The sequence below is a fragment of the Chelon labrosus genome (assembly GCF_963514085.1).
Source record: "Chelon labrosus genome assembly, chromosome: 12".
NCBI lineage: Eukaryota > Metazoa > Chordata > Actinopteri > Mugiliformes > Mugilidae > Chelon > Chelon labrosus.
In genome coordinates, this window is record NC_140345.1 from 29,424,285 (window position 1) to 29,445,743 (window position 21,459).

The 21,459-nt window shown below is 42.8% G+C and overlaps 1 protein-coding gene across 1 annotated transcript in view; it reads left to right on the forward strand.

Moving 5' to 3' along the window:
* Nucleotides 1-21,459, forward strand: part of cpne4a (copine IVa) — a gene marked incomplete at its 5' end in the record, with an annotated part of 36,331 nt that overhangs the window by 3,858 nt on the left and 11,014 nt on the right. Inside the window, 7 exons of the mRNA XM_084556917.1 lie at nucleotides 4,471-4,650; nucleotides 6,646-6,717; nucleotides 7,715-7,789; nucleotides 8,268-8,351; nucleotides 8,980-9,069; nucleotides 13,346-13,444; nucleotides 20,411-20,497. Of these exons, the coding sequence (XP_084413043.1) occupies nucleotides 4,471-4,650; nucleotides 6,646-6,717; nucleotides 7,715-7,789; nucleotides 8,268-8,351; nucleotides 8,980-9,069; nucleotides 13,346-13,444; nucleotides 20,411-20,497 (687 nt within the window). The remainder of the gene's footprint in view (nucleotides 1-4,470; nucleotides 4,651-6,645; nucleotides 6,718-7,714; nucleotides 7,790-8,267; nucleotides 8,352-8,979; nucleotides 9,070-13,345; nucleotides 13,445-20,410; nucleotides 20,498-21,459) is intronic.

The following is a 21,459-nucleotide window of genomic DNA, read 5'->3' on the forward strand; positions in this document are numbered from 1 at the left end:
AATCCACAGGCCTCCATGTCTAATAAACATTATGGATAAAAAACAAAAAACTGTTTAGTCTCTAAAGCTCATTCCTACATTCATACTTCAACTGTCTCAGGAGAATTTATTTCTTTGACCCGTCTTGAATCAGCTGAGAGTCAAGTGCAGTCAACCAAGATGGCGACAGACGGAGACGCCGCACTGAGCTTCAGGAAACATGTGGGAGGGTTCATCCATCTTTAGATGCAGTCAGTGGTTTTTATACATATACAGATTATTCACATAACAACAGCAGATGGAAAAAAAAACATTCATTTGCATTTTTTAATTTTAAAGTTTTCTCAAGATTCAGACGTTTGTGTGTCTGTGCTTGAAAAGTATCTTCAGGTGGCATTTATTTGACTGACAGCAGTAATAAGAGTGAAAACAGTCTTCTCCTTCTGGTACCAGCCATCTGGAGCTAAACAGTTGGAAGGCGTTCTCGTTTGTTATTGACAGGACGGATGATGAAGCAGGAAACCGACATAATTCTCAGCTGCTTTCTGTTTGTTTGGGATCTGAAGCTCAGACGAGTCCAAACAGCGACAGCAAACAGACTCCTTCAGCTACGGGTCGTCCATATCTCATCACGCTGGCACTAAAGACACACTCGATCCACTCAGCTGACACGCTAATGACTTCTTTATTGGTTAAAGAGCAGACACATTTAACTGCAGCTTCTTTAATGGCTGTAATTTGAGACTTTAGTAAAAGCAAGCTCTCCAGCCTTGAACGATTCCTGCAGTTCGTACCCTGCAGTTTATGAAATGTTAAGATCAGAGGAATGGATGAATATCAGTCACACTCAGATATTTCATCTAATGTCTCACAGAGTGACACTTAACCCAATCTGATCATCTGTGGTGGAGCGTGGGCGGACACATGAGGGGTTTGAAAGATGAAGGTTTTGATTCTTGAAGAGCTACTGTTAGCTGGCAAGCTAGGGAGCTATGAGGATGTACTAGTAGCTGGGAGGACAGGGAGCTAAGAAAAGCTACTATTAGCTAGCAAGCTAGGAGGCTATTAAGCTAGGAACAGCTACTGTTAGCTAAGGGGCTAGGAAACTAATAGGAGCCACTATAAGTAGGGAACCAGTAAGAGGAGGTACTAAAACTGTGAGGCTAGGAACCCAAGAAAAGCTATTATTAGCTAGGAGGCTATAAAGCTAGTAGGGGGTACTATTAGCTAGGAGGCTAGGAAGCAAGGATGAGCTACTATTAGCTGTGAAGCTAGGAAGAGCTACAATCTGTCGTACAGAGTGGTTCTACACTTTATTCATTCTGTCAAACGTCTCTGACATGGTGTGAAGTCCTCGGGTTTTTAATCTGACAGCTTTTCCTGCTCTCAGCTAAAACTGTTTCTTTGTTCCTCTGACAGTAAAAACATTCCTCTCATCCTGTTTGTTACGACTCTGACCGTTTTCACCTGCAGCAGATTTTCATAATGAGATCAGCTTCTGTCTTCATGTAAATTGGAGAATGATTGTTTCCCTTCGTCTCCTTCCTCGCTGCATAAATAACTACACCGTTGATCTCAGTGTTAATTGTCTGTCTGTTCATCAGCTGAGTGATTTCTGTAAACACCACCTCTGACGGCTTGATTAAGTAACGAGGGCGCCGCCGTTAAAACCAAATCTGCCTCCTCATTAGCAGCAAAGAGATATCGTCACATCAAAGGCATTTCTTCCTTTTCTTCTTCTTTTCATCTGGAAACAAGTGAAGCTCGAGGGAAACCGATACGATCTCTGACTGTTTGTTCAGGACAACACAGAGGAAAGACATTTGTGAACTCACTCCAACTCTGAATCTTCACTGAGGTTTTCAGCCTCTTTAAGCTCCTGGGTTTGTAGAGAGACATGTAGGAAAGAGAGTTTAGGATAACGTCTCAGTCCGATGCTTAACAGTTATTGTTCCCATAAAGAACCCAATGAAACACATGGAGCAGATTAGTATACTGTTGTATTAATTTATGCAGGACAATTCATCTTTTGTTCAAATCAATGAGTTGTAAAGTAAGTGAACTCTTCTTGATCAGTGGTCTACAGCAGCTTGGAGGAATTTTAGCCCATTCCTCAGAACAGAACCACTTCAGTTCTGAGATGTTGGTGGGTTTCCTCACATCAACTGCTTGCTTCAGGTCCTTCCACAACATTTCTATTGGATTAAGGTCAGGACTTTGACTTGGCCGTTCCTAAACATTCATCTTGTTCTTCTTTAACCGTTCTTTTGTAGAACCACTTGTGTTCTTGGTTCTCGTTGTCTTGCTGCATGACCCAGTTTCTCTTCACATTCAGCTCATGGACAGATGTCCTGACATTTTCTTTTAGAGTTCACTGGTAGAATTCACAATTCATTGGTCCATCAATGATGACAAGCCGTCCTGGTCCAGATGCAGCAGAACAGGCCCAAACCAGGACATTAGCACCCCCATGTTTGATGGAGGGATGAGGTTCTGATGCTGGAATGATGCAGTGTTGGTTCATCTCATTTAAACCAAACTATTCTACTTTGGTCTCATCTGTCCACTAAACATTGTCCCAATAGTCTTCTGTCTTGTCCACATGATGTTGGACTATCCAGTTGATGGACAGGTATTTTAAATCCCTACATAATGAATCCAAGGCTAGTACCTGGTGATTAAAGATATGTAGCATCTCTCCGTTGTCTTGAGGCAACATGAGGCTGTTGTGCTTCCTGCAGTAGTTTGAGTTCTTCAGTGTCAGCAGGGATTATAATCTGGGATCTCTTAGCTCAGTAAATCATCAGTGTTCAGAAGAACATGTAAAAGTCGGAGAAGAAGGAAGTGGAGGAAGAGGACAAATAAAGAGAGAAGACGGAGAAGGACAAGAAGAGAGATGAGAAGGAGGAGGATGATGGATGATGGATAAGAAGTTCTCCTCCATGTTTCTGTTCCTCCTCTTCACCTGATGAATCTCTAATGTCTTCATTAAAGAACAGGAAGAAGAATGAATCAGTTTAACTTATTTTGTTCTCATATTTTATATTAGAAGGAGAAGAAGAGGACGGGTCAGAGTCAGTTTGTTGTGATGATGTCAAACTGATCTCAAACATTAGGTGTCATGTGACCGATCAGCTGTCAGTCAGCGTCAAACCGAGTCTCTTTCTCCTGTCGTCCTGTCGTTAAACGTTGAATCTGTCGTCTCCTCTCAGCCTCGTTAAAATCTGAGTCTTTAAAACCTGGAAACTGACGAGAAGAACCGACTCCACGCTCTGACCTGATCTCTGGAGAGAAACCAAACAAGAGGACGAAAAAGTCGACACAACAACACTGGAAAACAGAAATAATGAGCAGTGATTGTGCTCCTGGGCTTTAAGGTCGGGAAACAGAAAATATTTCTCTCCCTGCTGGAAACAGACTCCTGGATCTGCTCACATCTAATGTTTCCCCTGAGGTCGGTCAGATTTCATCTGGAGCTGCAAACTTTAGTTAAACAGATTAATTCTACTTCCTGTTCTTTAATGAAGATGTTAGAGATTCATCAGGTGGAGGAGGGACAGAAACATGGAGGTAGAAGACAATGTGGACAGAGACGATGGGGACGTGGAGACATCTTGGTTGTCTTCTAAGACTCTACACATTCAGGACTGGAGGAGGACATGGAGGAGGACATGGAGGAGGAGGACATGGAGGAGGACATACTACTACTACTTATTCTCCTACTTATCCTTTCTTCCTCCTCAAACAGAGTCCAGCTGGAGGATTAGCAGGAAGTCGTGTTTCCTCTCAGCCTCCATGTAGACGAACCTCAGGCGTCTTTTAATCAGAAGACGTCTGAACCATCTGTCCGTTAACTGTTGGACAAACTGTTTGACGCCGCTCAGAGTCTCAGCAGCTCACTCAGTATGCGTACATACACTGATCAGCCACAACATTATGACCACTGACAGCAGAAGTGAATAACATTTCCCAGCAGAACTAATGTTCTGCTGGGAAACTTCTGGACCTGGCATTCATTGGTGTGGATGTTACTTAGACATGTAGCACCCACCTAGACCAGACCAGACACCCCCACCCCACCTAGACCAGACCAGGCACCCCCACCCCATAGCAATGGCACTCCTTGATGGCAGCAGCCATCCCCAGCAGGATGCAGCCTGACACAGACACACACACAAAAACACTTTAGGAACAACTGAAAAAAAAAACATGAAGAACAGCACAAGGTGTTGACCTGGCCTCCAAATTCACTAGATCCCAAACTGATCAAGTATCTGTGGGATGATCCACAGAGGCCCCTCCCCTCAAAGGCCCCCCCCACTAACAACAGGACACCCTCAGAAGGACCATGTCTATTTTCTGATGAGTCACCACAAGGGAGACCTGCACAATATTAGGAAGGTGGTCATAATGTTATGGCTGATCGGTGTAATTTCCCATAATATATAATATATAGATTCTCATCACTGGGACTGTCGGTGTCTCCTGCAGGTGGACCGTACGGAGGTGATCAGAAGCTGTGTCAACCCCACCTACTCAAAGGTTTTCACTCTGGACTTTTATTTTGAAGAGGTGCAGCGTCTGCGCTTCGAGCTGTATGACATCAACAGCAGCCACAACGGCCTGAGGGAGGCCGACTTCCTGGGATCAGTGGAGTGTACGCTGGGACAGGTGGGTCCAACGCTTCTTCTTTTAAGACACAATTATTGTTTCTCTGCTGCAAACAGCTGAGCAGTGACCTGGTTCCTCGGCTGAGCTGAGCTCCTCCACCCACTGATCTGGTCTCTAGAGTCCAGGTTAGACAGGTCCAGGTGTGAACACTGATCTGGTCTCTGGAGTCCAGGTTAGACAGGTCCAGGTGTGAACACTGATCTGGTCTCTGGAGTCCAGGTTAGACAGGTCCAGGTGTGAACACTGATCTGGTCTCTAGAGTCCAGGTTAAACAGGTCCAGGTGTGAACACTGATCTGGTCTCTAGAGTCCAGGTTAAACAGGTCCAGGTGTGAACACTGATCTGGTCTCTAGAGTCCAGGTTAAACAGGTCCAGGTGTGAACACTGATCTGGTCTCTAGAGTCCAGGTTAAACAGGTCCAGGTGTGAACACTGATCTGGTCTCGTCATCTCTTTGTCGTATTCCTTCCTTCTTCTCACCATTTTCCCATCTTCTTGTCATCTTCTACCTCGTCATCTGTCACAGATGACACTCTGGACTGTTGTATCTGTTGCACATGGTTGTTTGGTTATTGGTTGTAAATTCATTTCATTGCAATTTTTTCTTCTTTTTTAACATTCACTTATTTTATAATTCTTGTAAATATTGTGTATATTTGTGTATTTTGTGTATTTATCGATGGTCGGTCGTATTTATTGTACCGAGACTTGATGTTAACTCTGTAGAAGAAGAAGCTTTTTATTGTCTGTGGTCACAGGTGTCCTCTCTGTTGGTCAAACGTCTTCTAACAGAATTAAGAAATGAAAACAGAGGAGAAGATGTAGAAATGAGCAATCGTACTGTTTCAGAACCCACGCAGAGTTTCTTCATCTGCCGTCAGACTCATTAAATCAGAAGTCGTTTTATCTGTGGACATCTGACTGTCCTCAGCTCCCCACCACGAATCAAGACGCGCTGGAAGAGGTTTAACATTCACAGCTGAGGAAGAAGAAGAAGAAGAAGAAGGAGAAGGAGAAGAAGAAGGAGAAGAAGAAGAAGGAGAAGAAGAAGAGCGGCAGCAGCCAAGTCTGAGATGAAACAATCAGCTCAGAGCATGGAGGAGAGTCAGGAAAGGCCTCCTCCTCCTCCTCCTCGTCTTCCTCGTCTTAGCGGCTGCCAGCAGCGTGGCTCGGCTCGTCTCGGCTCGGCTGAGGCCAGATGGCTGACGGAGCACTGCAGGTTTCTGCTAACTGTCCTGGAAGCTGAGAGGAAATCCTGGCAGATAGAAGACGTACAGCTTCCAGCTCCACAGGAAAAGAATGTCTTTGTTTTTTCTGCTGAACATGAAGCAGGTGAATGAACCTTTAAACAACGCTGGAGAAAAGATGTCGATAAAACCTTTGGTCTACTCATTTTTTTTGTCAACTCTTCTTCAGATTTTAGTTTCTTTCCATCTATTGTCTTCTTATTGTCTCTTTTCTTCTAGTCGTCTTCTCATTGTCTTCTTATCATCTTCTTATCATCTTCTCATTGTCTTGCCATCTTCACGTTGTCCTCTCTTCATCTAATTGTTTTCTTGTCTTTTTCTCGTTGTCATTCATTCATTTTGTTTCATCCGTTCGTTTCTGTCCTAGACTGAAGTTTCTGACGACCACAACTTTTTCACCAGAGGAAAATTGTTCTGGAGTCTCTCCGTTGAGGAACTGATCTGCTGGGCCAATCAGAACGTTTGAGGGTGGAGCTTAATGTGGTTATGGTAACAGTAGTCATGGACGTTACCAGAGAGATGTGCAGTTGGTTTGGTTTACAACAAAATGGCCGCCAACTAAGAAGCGAGTTGTTCAGATTCTTGTTTCAGTCTTCATCGTCACCACTAGATGTCACTACATCCTCCAGAGTGATCCTTTAAGAACAAATAAAAGAAGATCAAAGATCAAACCTCTGATATTTATGATCACTTCCTCTCAGATGTGTTTTTAAATCTCTCTGTCTCTGTCTCTGTCTCTGTGTCTCCAGATTATCTCACAGAGGAAACTGTCCAAAGCTCTCCTCAGACCAGGAGGCACCGTGGGTAAAGCTATCATCACGGTGAGTCTTCCAGTCCGTCCTCTCTTGTCCTCTTTCTGTCTGGTGTCTCTTTGGATGTGGAGGAAACTCAAACGTGAACTTGTTGACATCTGTTGCTGCAGCAGTTTCAGTTTTCGGATGACTCATTGATGTTCAGAGATGCTCTGGTGTTGTCTCTTATCCTCTGTCTTCTTTCCATTGTCTCATCATCTTCTCACCATATTCGTCTCATCTTTGTCTCACCATCTTGTTCCCATATTCTCGTTGTCTTTTAATCGTCTTCTTGTCGTTCTCCTCCTTCTCATTTCTTTGCTCCATGTCTTCTTGCCATCTTCTTCCTGTCTTCTCATCATCTTCTCATGGTCTTCCTGTCCATGTCTTTGGACGTTTGTCTCGTGTCTCTCAGTCCTCCAGACCTCCATCAGAGGAGGATTTTCTGATCGTCTCAGCTGGACCGTCAGGATTATTTATTTTCCTTCCTCTCACTCGTTTCATTCATCCACAAATTCACAACTGGAAAATCCTCCTCTGATCTTCTTCTTCACCTCCGTGCACACATCAGTCGCTTCATGGGGATTTATTTTGAAAGGATTTCTGAGCAGGAAGCAGATCCAGGGCTTTTATTTTCTTCTTTCCATCTTTCATTCATTTATTTATTTATTTATTTATTTTCATCTTGGGTATCTTTCCCACATTTTCCCCTCCTTCCTTTATATCTCTCTTCCTTTTCCCTTCTCTCTTCTCTCATTTTGTCATTTGTCTTTCTGTCATCTTTTTGTTCATCCCTTTCTTCTCCTCTTTCAGATTTTCTCCCCTCAGCATATTTTTCTTTCCAGGTCTTCCCTCTTTGTCTCGTCTTCTCGATTCTCTAAAATATAAAAATAATGTAATAATATGATACAAATAAGAAACACAAAATAATAAAGATAACTCGTCCTCTGTCCCGGTGTGAACACTCAGCGTCCCGGCTTCATAACGGAGCCTCTGTGTCTCTGTGTCTCTGTGTCTCTGTCCTCAGATCAGTGCCGAGGAGCTGACGGGGAACGACGACTACATCGAGCTCTCGTTCAGCGCCAGGAAGCTGGATGATAAGGTAACGGCGTCAGTTAAACCCATTAGTGCTCAGAGAGAAAACACTCGTCCTCATTAACATGATTATTAGGCTTCGTCATTACACTGCACCACTAATCATGTGGACTGAAGGCGTCATTAGTAGGACTGCATGGTTTAGAAGAGACCCGACTATAACCCTCATATCCCCTTTGGTATTTGTTCTAGCCCTGACGCTGGGTCGTGTTAAAACCTCATGAATATGAATAATAAAAATCATTTGATGTTTTTTGTTTTTGCTTTTCATCATCTGAAACATTTTCTAATTGATATCGTTTCTTCCAACATGACTTTGAGTTTATTTGGTTTTCAGCCTCCACACAGCAGGGGGCGCTGCAGGGAGCAGTTAATCAGAGAGAACACCTCGTCATGTGTCTCATCCCCTGCTTTCTGTCTGTGAACGTGATTTTTTTATTTATTTATTTTAATCTCAACATAAAATTATATGTGTTCATGTTCAGGACTTCTTCAGTAAATCTGATCCGTTCCTGGAGATCTACCGACTGAACGACGACGCCACCATGCAGCTCGTCTACAGAACCGAGGTACACACCAACATTTTAAAGAGAGAAGAAGAAAAAAAGCCACGTCTTATAATCTGATTCACACCTGGTCTTAATCTAAATGTGTCTCCACATGGGTCCCCAGCCAGCACTTGAGATCTGATCTCAGTTTGTGTGTCTGTAAATCAGCAGCGCCATCATGTGGTCAGTAGAATATTGTAGCAGCTGCTGTCTCTAATGGATCTCTACCTACCGCTGGATCAGAACCATCAACAGCTGCTGGTTGACTTGGAGACATGATCCAGATGTTGGAACCAGATGGAAACACTCTCACATGTTAAGATCTGATTTATTTATGAGACAAAGACTCAGATTAGACCTGAACCCTGGAAGCTTTTAATGTGACCCAGGACTCATTGTGTGTTCACGCTACCAAAGGAAGGAGGTCACATGTTTTTATCTGGAGATCACCTCCACATGTGGACTGAGACCAGATCAGTGTTCACATCTGGACTAAAGCAGAGTAATCCTTTAAGGTTGTGTTTCTCTACAGACTGGGTGGAGTTTATTAAAGGAACACAGATTACATGGAGGTTAGCCACATGACCACAGGATGCTACGGATCTAGATTTAGTCCTGACCTTGTTTTCTCTCCCTCTCTCTGTTTCAGACGGTTATGAATAATCTCAATCCTGTGTGGAAAACCTTCAAAGTTTCTCTGAACTCGCTCTGCAGCGGAGACCATGAACGGAAGCTGCAGGTACTGATCAGTAGAATCTGCTCAGATAAGAACCAGCAGTGAGACTGTGTCCAAAGTTCCTCAATAAATCCACTGAGTCCTGATAAAAGGTTCTGTAAAAAGAGGAGAAGATGACAATAAGACAAAGAGACGAGAAACATAAAGAAAAGTCTGACTTGTGTTCATGAAACATGAAATAAAACAGACCAGTAAATTCAGAGGATTAAAGATTAAAAACAACACCGATGGTTTCAGACGTTCTTCTAATGACGTCGTTGTTCTGCTCTGGTCATTAAGCCTCTTTTAACCAACTCATCATATGTTGTTATCACAAACACTCTGGTTTCTATCGCTGGACCTCATTATAACCTCTTCCCTAAAACCAGGTCTAAACAGGTTTTAATCCTTGAAACACTGTGGGGTCCAGAAAGATCCATTATTCAGGGTCTGGCCTCTAGAACGTAATAAAAACCTGATTTATTTTCCTTCTTAACCAAGCGTTAAGACGTTTAGTTTAAATCTACGTGGACTAACTTTGTCTCCACAATGTGAAACTCCTTAATGTCCTCTCTCTCTGGTCTCTGGTCTCTGGTATCAGTCGATGGACGTGTTGGCTCCGGTCTAAATGTGGACGTCTAGGTCAAACGTTTGTTGGCTCTGATTCTTATTGACGTCACACGGCAGCAACAACTGCCTCATTTACTAACGTCTTAGAGAAACTCTACCATCGTTTTCACTGGTTATTCTCAGTGTACATTAATACTGAAGACGTCAAAACTAGGAAGGGACACATGAGGACATACAGTATGTAGCAAACAAAAAAATGCTGTCTTAGCCATGATGGCTTAGTGTGACGGGATTCTATTTAGAGTAGTGAAAGTAGTAGTAGTAGTAGTAGTAGTAGTAGTAGCAGTTATTCTTGTCTGCTCTGCATTATGAGGAAGTGCCAATAAACACAAGTTGAACTTGAAATTAAAACAGAAAATAAGGAACAACAACAAAAAGAAGAAGAAGAAGAGAAACAATAAAACTCAAAGTGAATAAAAGTCCAAACAGAGCGACGGTCTAGGTTCATATAGATCACGTCCAGGGGGCCAGGGGTCCGGCCCCCAGTCTGCAGCATGAGATGAGGATTGACGGGTCAACGACCTGCGGTTAAATGATCAGTAGACAATATGATGAGTGTCAGATGATTGACCTCTGACCTCTGACCTTCACATCCAGATAGTGTGAAGTGAAGTGTGATGTTCATTGTTTCTCTGTGAATCCTTCCTGAATCGTGCTTTTATTTATTCTGTTTAACGCAGATTTAAATCAGAGACCCAGAACCGACTGATTATTGTCATTTTCACGCACGGTTTGGATTTCAGTGTTAAAGCTGCACAAAGCCAACGGCATCAATGAGACGATGCTGCAGTGAGACGGAGCCAGACTCTGTCGCTGCGTCCTATCACATCCTAAATGTGAGTAATGAGCGTGATCAGTGTTTGGAGCAGATTAACGTCGTTCTGCTTCAGGCTGAATATTTACACTCACATCTATTACAGACGACTTTCAAATTAAAACCTGCTGTGCTAACGGTTTTTACGTTCCACACAAACCTCTCTTTGCTTCTAAATAACAGCCCTGGTAGAAGTTCATTGTCTCAAACAAAGATTATATAATTAAATGTTTTTCTAGCATTTAGCCTGATGAGCTACTGTGGCTGAGCTAAAGGCCTCTCTCTCATTGGCTGATGTTAATGTTGATGAATCCACTGAACAACCATGGTGTGATGGACAAAGACACTGCTCTCCAAAAAGAACATTTCTAAACATCATGTGGACAAGACAGAAGACTATTGGGACAATGTTTAGTGGACAGATGAGACCAAAGTAGAATAGTCTGGTTTAAATGAGATGAACCAACACTGCATCATTCCAGCATCAGAACCTCATCCCTCCATCAAACATGGGGGTGCTAATGTCCTGGTTTGGGCCTGTTCTGCTGCATCTGGACCAGGACGGCTTGTCCTCATTGATGGACCAATGAATTGTGAATTCTACCAGTGAACTCTAAAAGAAAATGTCAGGACATCTGTCCATGAGCTGAATGTGAAGAGAAACTGGGTCATGCAGCAAGACAACGAGAACCAAGAACACAAGTGGTTCTACAGAAGAACGGTTAAAGAAGAACAAGATGAATGTTTAGGAACGGCCAAGTCAAAGTCCTGACCTTAATCCAATAGAAATGTTGTGGAAGGACCTGAAGCAAGCAGTTGATGTGAGGAAACCCACCAACATCTCAGAACTGAAGTGGTTCTGTTCTGAGGAATGGGCTAAAACTCCTCCACTTACTTTACAACTCACAAATATGAACAAATGATCATTTTCCTGAATACACAAATACACAAGTATAATATTTCTGTTCCGTGTGTTTGGTTGGGTTCTCTTTGTCTAGTTTCAGGATGTTTTGAGTCATTTTTATGAAGAAACGTAATAAATACTGAAGGACACTGAAGCTTTTGAGCAGCTTCATGTTAATAAAACATTTCATAACATTCAGACACAGACAACACTGGTCCAGCTACAGATATTAAAGGTTTGGTTTCTCAGTGATGAATGAAGCTGTGGGTGTGACAGCTCATTAAAAACATTCTTCTTCTGTTTATCATGGATGGTCTGTTAATCTGCTGCCGTCCTCGTATATTCTCTTAATGAGGAGGGAGGACATTCAGGACCAGTCACTGTTTACATAGAGTAACAGTCTCTCATATTATCTCTTCACCCTCTTGTCTCCCATTGACCTAAACCTCCAGGTGGTCCTCTGTCTCCTTGTGTCTCAGGTCACATGTGGTTTAACTGAGACCAGGACACTAAACGTATTTAAATCAGTTTAACGTCTCAGAGATCAGCTGAGTCTGGAGGACAAACTGTCTCTTCATCTCTGAGGTCTGCAGTAAGAATCAGTAAGAGAAGATGAGACAAGACACAAGAGACAACAGAGACAAGACTAGCGACCATAAGGAACTAACCAGAGACAGTGATGGGACATGTGGACATGATTCTCTGTTCCATCAGAAACCTTCAGTCTCTGTGAGAAACTCTTCTGATGTTTCCCTCAACGTTCTCAGACGTCTTTCTATCAGCTGATCAACGAGTCCATCACATCCACCTGAGAGTACACAAGAAGAGACGACTGGAGGACGACAGGAGACGACTGGAGGACGACAGGAGACGACTGGAGGACGACAGGAGGCGACTGGAGGACGACAGGAGACGACTGGAGGACATCTGAGCTGGAACTCAGTCAATGATTTAATCAGTTTAATTATTGACACAGAGACAGAATCTGAAATGTTTGTCTTCTCAAATGTCTCCAGAGACATGTCCACCGTGGCGTCACATTTCTAGAACACATTCCTGTTCCCACGAGGCCTCAAACTGTAACTGGTCCCCTCAGAGACACATGTCCCAGATGCTCAGTCAAACCCCTGAATAAATGAAAATATTAAAGCACCAGACCAGAACCGGAGCCGGTACTCTGTGTGTTTGTGAATTCATGAGGTGGTGGTCTTCCTCCTCCTCCTCCTCCTCTTCCTCCTCCTCGCTGGTGGACACCGTTCTCCTTCACCTCCTCACATCTATTTTTCATGAACTCTGTCAAACTGTCCTCATTCCGTCCTCCGTCTCATTTATTCTCCTCCCATTGCTCATTCTGGTCCCAGCGCTGCCAGTCTGAGACGTCCACTCCACTGGGACACCTCATCACGTGGACGGAGGCTCCGGGATTCCTCCAGGCCAAGTCCAACACCCCCGTCCTTTATATGAGACTCCAAATGTCCATTTTTTTTATGCTCTGGATGTCCACAACCAAACCACTGCCACTGGGTCTGTCTTTACAGCTTGGACAAGAGACAAGAAAAGACACGAGATGAGATGAAACAAGACGAGATGAGAAACAACAGACAATATAAGCAACTAGACGGGACGGGACGGGACGGGACGAGACAAGATGAGACGACAAGACAACAAACATAAGATGAGACAAAACAAGACTAATGTTAAAAGTAGCTGACGTTAAAATGAACGTTGACAAATCACTTCTTGACCGAGGAGCGGAAACCTGATGTGGGACCATCCTAACTGAAGCTCTGACAAGAAGAAGAATCTGAGTTTGTTCTCTTTGGTCTGTCTCTGTTTCCTGATAATAACCGTTCTAATATTTACAACAAACTATTGTGAAATGTTTTTTCCCAGAATCAAACAGAAGAAGAAACTGACTCCTCTTCATTCGTTTGTTCTCTTTGTCCATGCAGTGCACCGTGTGGGACTGGGACTCCAACGGGAAGCACGACTACATCGGTGAGTTCGAGGCCACGTTCAAAGAAATGAGAGGAGCCATCGATGGACGACAGGTGAGACGACACAGAGACACAGAGACACAGGGACACAGAGACACAGAGACACCTACGAGACACCTCAACATCTAAACGAGTAAACTAACAGAAGGTTCACAGAAGCTGTGTCCACATATAAAACGATTCACTGGTCGTTCATGTCTCTGTAGAGGACAGTCGGTCTCTAGTGGACGTCCCAGCCTCTGGTTGCCTAGGTAACCCTCTGGTGAAACAAGCAAAACATGAAAATATATAAGCTAGCTAAGAGACAAGAGGCAGGACACGTGTCTTCAGGTGGAGCATGGTCTTAATTATCCTAACCAGCCTCACCTGAGGAGGTCTGGATGTACCTGGATAAACCCTGGTACCATGGACCATGGAGGAGGAACCCCTGACCCCAGTAGAGAGCTTTGGACTTTTGAATGTTTCCTGTTTTTATTTTCTGTGGTTTCTTCTTCTTGTCTTGTCTCCTCTGACTCTGATTGGTTCCTCCCTCATTAGTCTCATCTGTGTCTCGTTCAGTTTTCTGTCCAGGTGAATATAGTCCTGTCTTTCTCTTTGTCCTCTCTCAGGTCGTCTGTTTAGTCAGGGTTAGGGTTCTCTCTGGTTCCTCTGGTTCTTCGTACCATAGTTCTTGCTGAGCTTCTTTTTCTTTTTTTTTTGGATGTTTCTGGTTTTGTGTTTAGGTGTTTACCTGCCTGACCCTGCAGCGCCTCTAGCTCCTGATTTTATTAAGTTCTTTTGTTTCCTGCCTCCCCCGGTGTCCAGTGCTTCAGATGTTGGGACCGTGGAGCTCCGCCAGTGAATCCAGTTAATATTTAATGTGCCGTTAAAGAAGCGCTGGTCTGCTGGAGGCGGCTCAGCTCCTCCTGGAGGAGAAGGCTGGAGGATCTGCTCACACCGTTTCTCCTTCAGCTGTAAAACCGTCAATTTAACGGCTCACCAGAGTCAGATCACAGCGTTACAGGAACCAGCCAGAACCTCAGAGAGCCTCCAGGAGACTTCACGTCTGTCTGACACTAACTGTATATTTTTATGTAGAATTATTATGAACTGATTCCCTCAGACGTAGCTGTAAAGCCCTCAATCATTTCTGAGGAAGCTGCTGCTAGTTTGGTGCTCGTTGCTGGAGGCAGCAGCTAAAGAGATATTTCCCTGAGGAGGAGGCAGCAGATGGAAAGTAAAGTGAACACTGAGCTCTCTAAATAAATGGTCATGTTGCCGTGGGAAGCTGTGCTCCGTGTTTCCCACATCGTTTCCTGAAAGACTTTCTCAGTTTTACCTAGAGGATAGATGCTCTCTGTGTTCAGGTCAAATCCAGCTCTGGTTGGTTCCTGCACAAGGACTGAGAGTACGGAGGCCAGCATTATGAACTCAGGTCATTTTAGATTCTAGAAAATCTGAATCCAGCTTCAGAAAGTCGTCACCTTGATGCTTTTATTTTGAAGGATTTGCTGGATTAGCACTTGTTGCTCGTCTGAAATCAGCTGAGTTGGACGAAAGAAACACGACAGGAGATTCAGAATAATCTGTGAACACGGCGATCTGAAATACTAAGAAAATAATAAATCCATTCTGCTCTGATTAAACCTCAGACTTCCTACCGGTCCCCTAGAACAGCAGAAGGTACTCGGACGAAACGCCTTCTCAAAAAACTCTACAAGTCTTTATGGATAAACCACGACCTGGACGACTGAGGACCTTCACAGACCTGCTCTGATTGAAGCTTGACTCCATCTGTTGATCGTCCTGGTGAAGTTCTGACTGTTCCAAAATCAGAGTTACAGGGATCGTTCACAGCTAAACACCAACATGAGGCTCTAGAGGTCATTTGTCAGATATTTAATCTAAGTTATTAAATACGTTAAACTGTATAACCGTATGTAGCAGCAGAACAACCGGTCCAGCTGTTGTAGATCTGGAGGTTTCATGACTTTGAGCTGATGTGTCTCTGAAACCTCCAGCCCCGACAGGTTGAAGCAGAAATGACCTGATCTCCTTCAGGTCCTGTGACTCCAGGTTACCCTGAACGCGCCAATTAGTGAAGTGACGGCCCTTTAAAAGGCTCCTGAGGGGCCGGAACCCCTCTGAGTTTATTTTGTGATTAAGTGGTTAGCTAATGAAGACACAGCTGTCTAGAAGAAAAACGCTGCGGCTCAGTCGAAGCAGGCCGCTAATTAAAGCAGCCGTCCTCAACATTGTGTGTTTTCTCTGGAAATTCCCAGAAGATGACAACAAGCGGCTGAAAACCCACAAACCCAGAGCGGAGGATTCCTCGGCTGCAGTCTGAGCTGTCTCATTATCACTGAGCCCAACATCTGCAGTTTAATGAGGCGCCGGCCGTCGGCTAAAACTCACCTCAGGCTGCGTTAACCCGCCAAGACATTCACAAATCATCATTTGTTGCGCTTCCACGTTTTTACCGGCTTTTAACAAACATCATTTCCCATCAGCCCTCACAGTTTGAGGAATAAATGCCACCTCTCAACAGAAAGACACGAGGAACAACAGCAGCAGCATCGCTGGGAATAAAACAAGGGAACGAGAACAAGGAAACAAAGACGAGTAAAAACAGAGCTGCTTAGAAGGTTTTGTCTCCTTCAGTATTTTCTACATTTCTGCCTAAAAACGACTCCAAACATTCTGAAAGTAGAAAAGGGACCTGATCAAACACATGGAACAGAAACACTAGACTCTATTCAGAAGAATGAGCCAATATTACATGGTTACAGGTTAATGTAGAGTCCATCTGTTCAGAGATGAACCAACACTGCATCAATCCAGCATCAGAACCTCATCCCTCCATCAAACATGGGGGTGCATCTGGACCAGGACGGCTTGTCATCATTGTTTTATTGGCTACGTGACAAATAAATGAATAAATAAAGCTCAGCCTCCCGTTGAACTGAACTACAGTATAAAGACCCCCCCCCCCCCCCCCATCGCTCCAGTCCAGCACAGGAGCAGAACTCGTGTCGAGTCCCGTTGGGGAAACCCTCCTTCCTCCTCAGCTTTTATTTATTGGCCTCCTTCCTCAGCTGACAGCTTCCTCCTGACCGACGACACAGAAACAAGAAATCCCTCTGAGCTGAAGCTCTGCATCCATCCTCCATCCATCCTCCATCCACCCTCCATCCACCCTCCATCCACCCTCCATCCATCCTCCATCCATCCTCTCCAAACACAGAGTCTGAACCACCATGTGATTTATTATTACTGCACAGCTTCTTTTATTTGAATCCAGGAATCAAGCAAAACATATTTCTGTTTATAATATAATTAGGACCCTTAACAGGAACAAACAGTTACAGAAGATGAATGAATGAATAAATATAATCAGGCAAATTCATTTTGAGCTTCAGTCATTTGATGACGACACAGACACAGACTCAACCAGCAGCTATTTTCATGATCAGTGTCTCTGGTTGATCGTTCGATGAGTTTCTGAGAGACCTCTGATCCACAGTCATTCTGACCCTGGTCATCTGCCCCCTGCTGGATTTATCCAGGCTCTGCAGTCACTAGCTTTTGGCAGCCGTTTCCAAAATGGCCGCCTTCATCGACTTTCGAGTTCATTGTTTTCAGGGAAATCTTTGCTAATATAGAAAAAGTTATGTTAAGCATATAATTTATGTCATTACTTATATTTCAATATGAATATTTACTTTATTGACTCAGCCTACAGTAACGTCATACTTTATACATAATGTTAGAGTAAAACCAGATGATACAGCAGATATAGATGTGGTCATTTTAAATAGTTTAAGCCATTTCTTTTTTTTTTTTATTTAATAAACTGATTATTTAAAAGATTCAAATGTTGTCTTAGAAGATGTATTCATTTATTTCATGTTTTTAGATATTTATGTGATTTTTCTGTTCAACCTAATGAGAAGTTATTATTACAATTAAATGACTCTAAATAATCTATAGAATATATATTTACCAGCTCAGAAAGAAAGTCAGAGACACATACAACTAATTATTTGAGTCCATCTTTGAACAAAAACAGAAACTGAAAAGGCAAAAATAAGAAAGATCCTGTGTGAAATAAATACAATGAACTATATTTAATTATTATTATCTTTTCTTCTAAAGTAAAAAGAAAACTATAAAATGTTTTATGTTTTCTAACTGATGAGTGATGTTACAAAATATAATAGAAAAGTGTCCAAACTGACAAATATTCACTTTGTAGAAGCTGTTAAAAAACAGAAAACTGAATGATGAGGAGAAATAATGACGGCACCATGAGGCACAGAGGAGGTCAGCGGGGCCTCCAGGCCTCTAATTTCCAACACATCGTCCTCATAGTTTCCTGGAAATTATGCTTTTAGCTGTAAATTACCTCCACAGTCTGATGCTAAATGGGATGGAAATGGAAGATTGGAAATTTTTCTACTCATCAGTTTTGCAATTTGTTTGGAAAGTGAGTGAAATTTATTTGGAGCATGTGGCGACGTTTGAGAAGAGAAGTCACGCAGTGTTTCAGAAATGAAACGACTCTAAAGAGCTGAGAGTGCTCTGGAAGTTTAACATGAGATGGAAAACAGAAGCAGCTGCAGAGTCAGAACAGGATGAATCAAGATAGAGTCCAACAAGCCGGAACAATGAAGTATACAAGTAGATAAAAGACACGAGGAACAAAAGTCTAACATTGATGGAAATGAACAGATGAACCAAGAACGTTTCTGGTAACTGCTGATCAGTCACCTACAGCAGCAAGGAGACATTTTTAGTCTGTTAGTGAAGCTCTAGGATCAGAAGTTAATGTCGGTGCTCGAGTCTGTCTTGGCGCCATGTTCAGAGATGAACCAACACTGCATCATTCCAGCATCAGAACCTCATCCCTCCATCAAACATGGGGGTGCTAATGTCCTGGTTTGGGCCTGTTCTGCTGCATCTGGACCAGGACGGCTTGTCCTCATTGATGGACCAATGAATTGTGAATTCTACCAGTGAACTCTAAAAGAAAATGTCAGGACATCTGTCCATGAGCTGAATGTGAAGAGAAACTGGCAGAGGTGGAAAAAGTACTAAAATATCGTACTCAAGTAAAAGTACCAATACTTGGATGAAATATTACTCAAGTACAAATGAAATTACCCATCTGAAAAATTACTCAAGTAAAAGTAATAAGTAGCTAATTTAAAATGTATTTTAAGTAAAAGTTACTTAGTTACATTTAAAAAAAAAACCTGTAGAACGGGGCGGGGGATCTCTCCCATGTAGTGAAAATAGGACAAGGGGTCATACATCCAAAACTGTTTAGTTTTTAATTAAAGAACAATCTATACAAATGTATAAAAATCTATACAAATGTATACACATGTAATGACAACATAACACATGTCACACATGACATGTAAGACCCTTAGAAAGGTATAATGTGCAATTTTAGTTCTGACCATCCCATAAAACTTTTTCAAATAATCAACTGTCAATCAAACTGTCTCTGAACCGTCGTCGCTCTTCTGATCCACCTCCATCTCGTTCTCAATCTCCTACAGAAAGACTTGGCGCTTGGTAGTGGTAGCCTACATGCTGACCATACGGCACTCACTACGTGGTTCCGGGCGCGATTTTTTTTTCGGTTTTCGTTATGGGATGGGATTTGTAATGTAGCGAAATACAATACTTCACTCAAAACGTAATCAAGTAAAATTTAAATTACCGATTTTAAAAACTACTTGAAAAATACAAAATACACAAAAAAACTACTCAATACAGTAACGTGAGTAAATGTATTTCGTTACTTTCCACCTCTGGAAACTGGGTCATGCAGCAAGACAACGAGAACCAAGAACACAAGTGGTTCTACAAAAGAACGGTTAAAGAAGAACAAGATGAATGTTTAGGAACGGCCAAGTCAAAGTCCTGACCTTAATCCAATAGAAATGTTGTGGAAGGACCTGAAGCAAGCAGTTGATGTGAGGAAACCCACCAACATCTCAGAACTGAAGTGGTTCTGTTCTGAGGAATGGGCTAAAATTCCTCCAAGCTGCTGTAGACCACTGATCAGCAGTTACCAGAAACATTTAGTGACAAGGAGGTCACAGCAGATACTGGACACAAGGAGGACATGATATGAACAAATGATGAATATTTCTGTTTCATTTGTTTGTTTGGGTTCTGTTTCCTCTGGAGTTATTTTGTTTTACAGGAAATGAGTTGATGCTGTTCAACAAATACAACGACAACAACAGCCTCACTCCACTCCAAGGCTTCTCACATCCTTTTAATAATGGAAGAAAGTGAACCAATAATACCAATAATGTTTGTTCCCAGCAGCTCCTCATGTTCCCCCGTTAAACAGACTCCAGTAAACACACTGATAGAAGCTGCTTCTTTAAGGTAACAAACAAGCCCAGAATAAAACGCTCTCTGGAGACGACGGCTGTTCATCTCGTCCCTTTTAAAAAACATTTCAGGCCCACTTCTGTTTCACTTCTCTCCAGAGCATCGTCAGGAAACTTTCTTCTTTTCTCTGTTTAACTCTCAGTAAGACATTTGTACTTTTATATAAAATAAAAACTTTGTGGTGCAGACCTTTCTTACTTGTGGAGGTGATTAACCAAACTCTGTCTCAGATTCTTAACCAGTGGAGCCATGTTGACCTTGGTCTTAGACGTTATTCATCCACAAGGTAAATTGTTTGGTCACAGTTGCTCAGTTGCATATAAAAAACACTCCTGAGAACCAGAGGAAAAAGAAAATTAAAACATTAAAAATAAAATAATATGAGCAAATGTAGAAGCAATAGAGACAGAAGTGAATCTATATTATAGGTGCAAAATGTGTATTAACATTAATAACTTGGAGTTATATTCAACAAAGGTTAAAAAAGGCAACTGGACTTGTAGAGTTTTTTTGAGAAGACGTTTCAAACGTCTTCTCAAAAAAACTCACTGGAATATATTTGAATGTTTTGTTGCTTCCTGTGTTTGACCTGATGACCTGAAGGTGTTCCTCTGTGTGCTGCAGGTGCAGTGGCCGTGCATCAATCCCAAATACAAAGTCAAGAAGAAGAACTACAAGAACTCTGGGATTGTCATCCTGAACCAGTGCAAGGTGACTGACACGCTGGCCTCGTCTCACGGCTCAGACATCCACCTCCACCTGCTCGTCTTGTTTTCTCTGAGGTTGATGTTGTCGTTGGGCTGACAGCCTGTTACAAGAACCAATTATTTAGCGCTGAGCCGCCGGACTAACCTGACATTTCCTGCCAGACGTTGCTGAATGGCGCTCAGACGGCAGCGAGGGGAGTCTGGGGAATCCTGCGGCTGAATGAAGGCCGGATAACATTTAGCCTAATGGCACTCGACACATGAAGAGCTCCCGCTTCAGAATGATTTAACGGCCGCTCTGAAAAGAGCGACGTCTGAATGAAGTGTAGCACAACACGGAAACAAATTACTGAGGCGCTGTGAGGCGGCGAGGTAATTTACAGCTGATGGATGGAGGAATGTGACTGGAAGAGGAAATGAAACCAAACGCTTTAGAGGAGCGGGAGGCCACTCAGTGTTGAGATGACAGAATGAGATCAAGCCACGGACGGCGGGTAACGACTGCCCTCCTTACATCAGCTGATGTTTAATGATCGTCCGGCTGTAGACGGCTCAACATTTACTCTGATCTCATTCTGTCAAAACAGCCGGGGGGCCGCTATCAGCGAGCCAGGGGCCCCCACAACGGCAGCACACCGAGGAAAACCACAGCCCCAGATAGACCTCCTGAAATATGGCTCCAGATGTTCATTTGGGTTTTATTATATGTCAGATTCTGTCAGGAAGAGATCTTGTCTTGAAAATATACGTGAAGAAATGATTTATTCATTTCATTCAAATATCTGATCATTTAAAAACATTTCCTTAAATTTATTTTCTTGTCACAAATCAAAGCAGCTGTAAAGCATCCAGACCAAACTGCATCTATTACAAATCAACAGTATGTCCTTGTTTTCAGTATCCGGTTTACGGTCAACTGCTGATCTGATCAGAGGTCTACAGCAGCTTGGAGGAATTTTAGCCCAT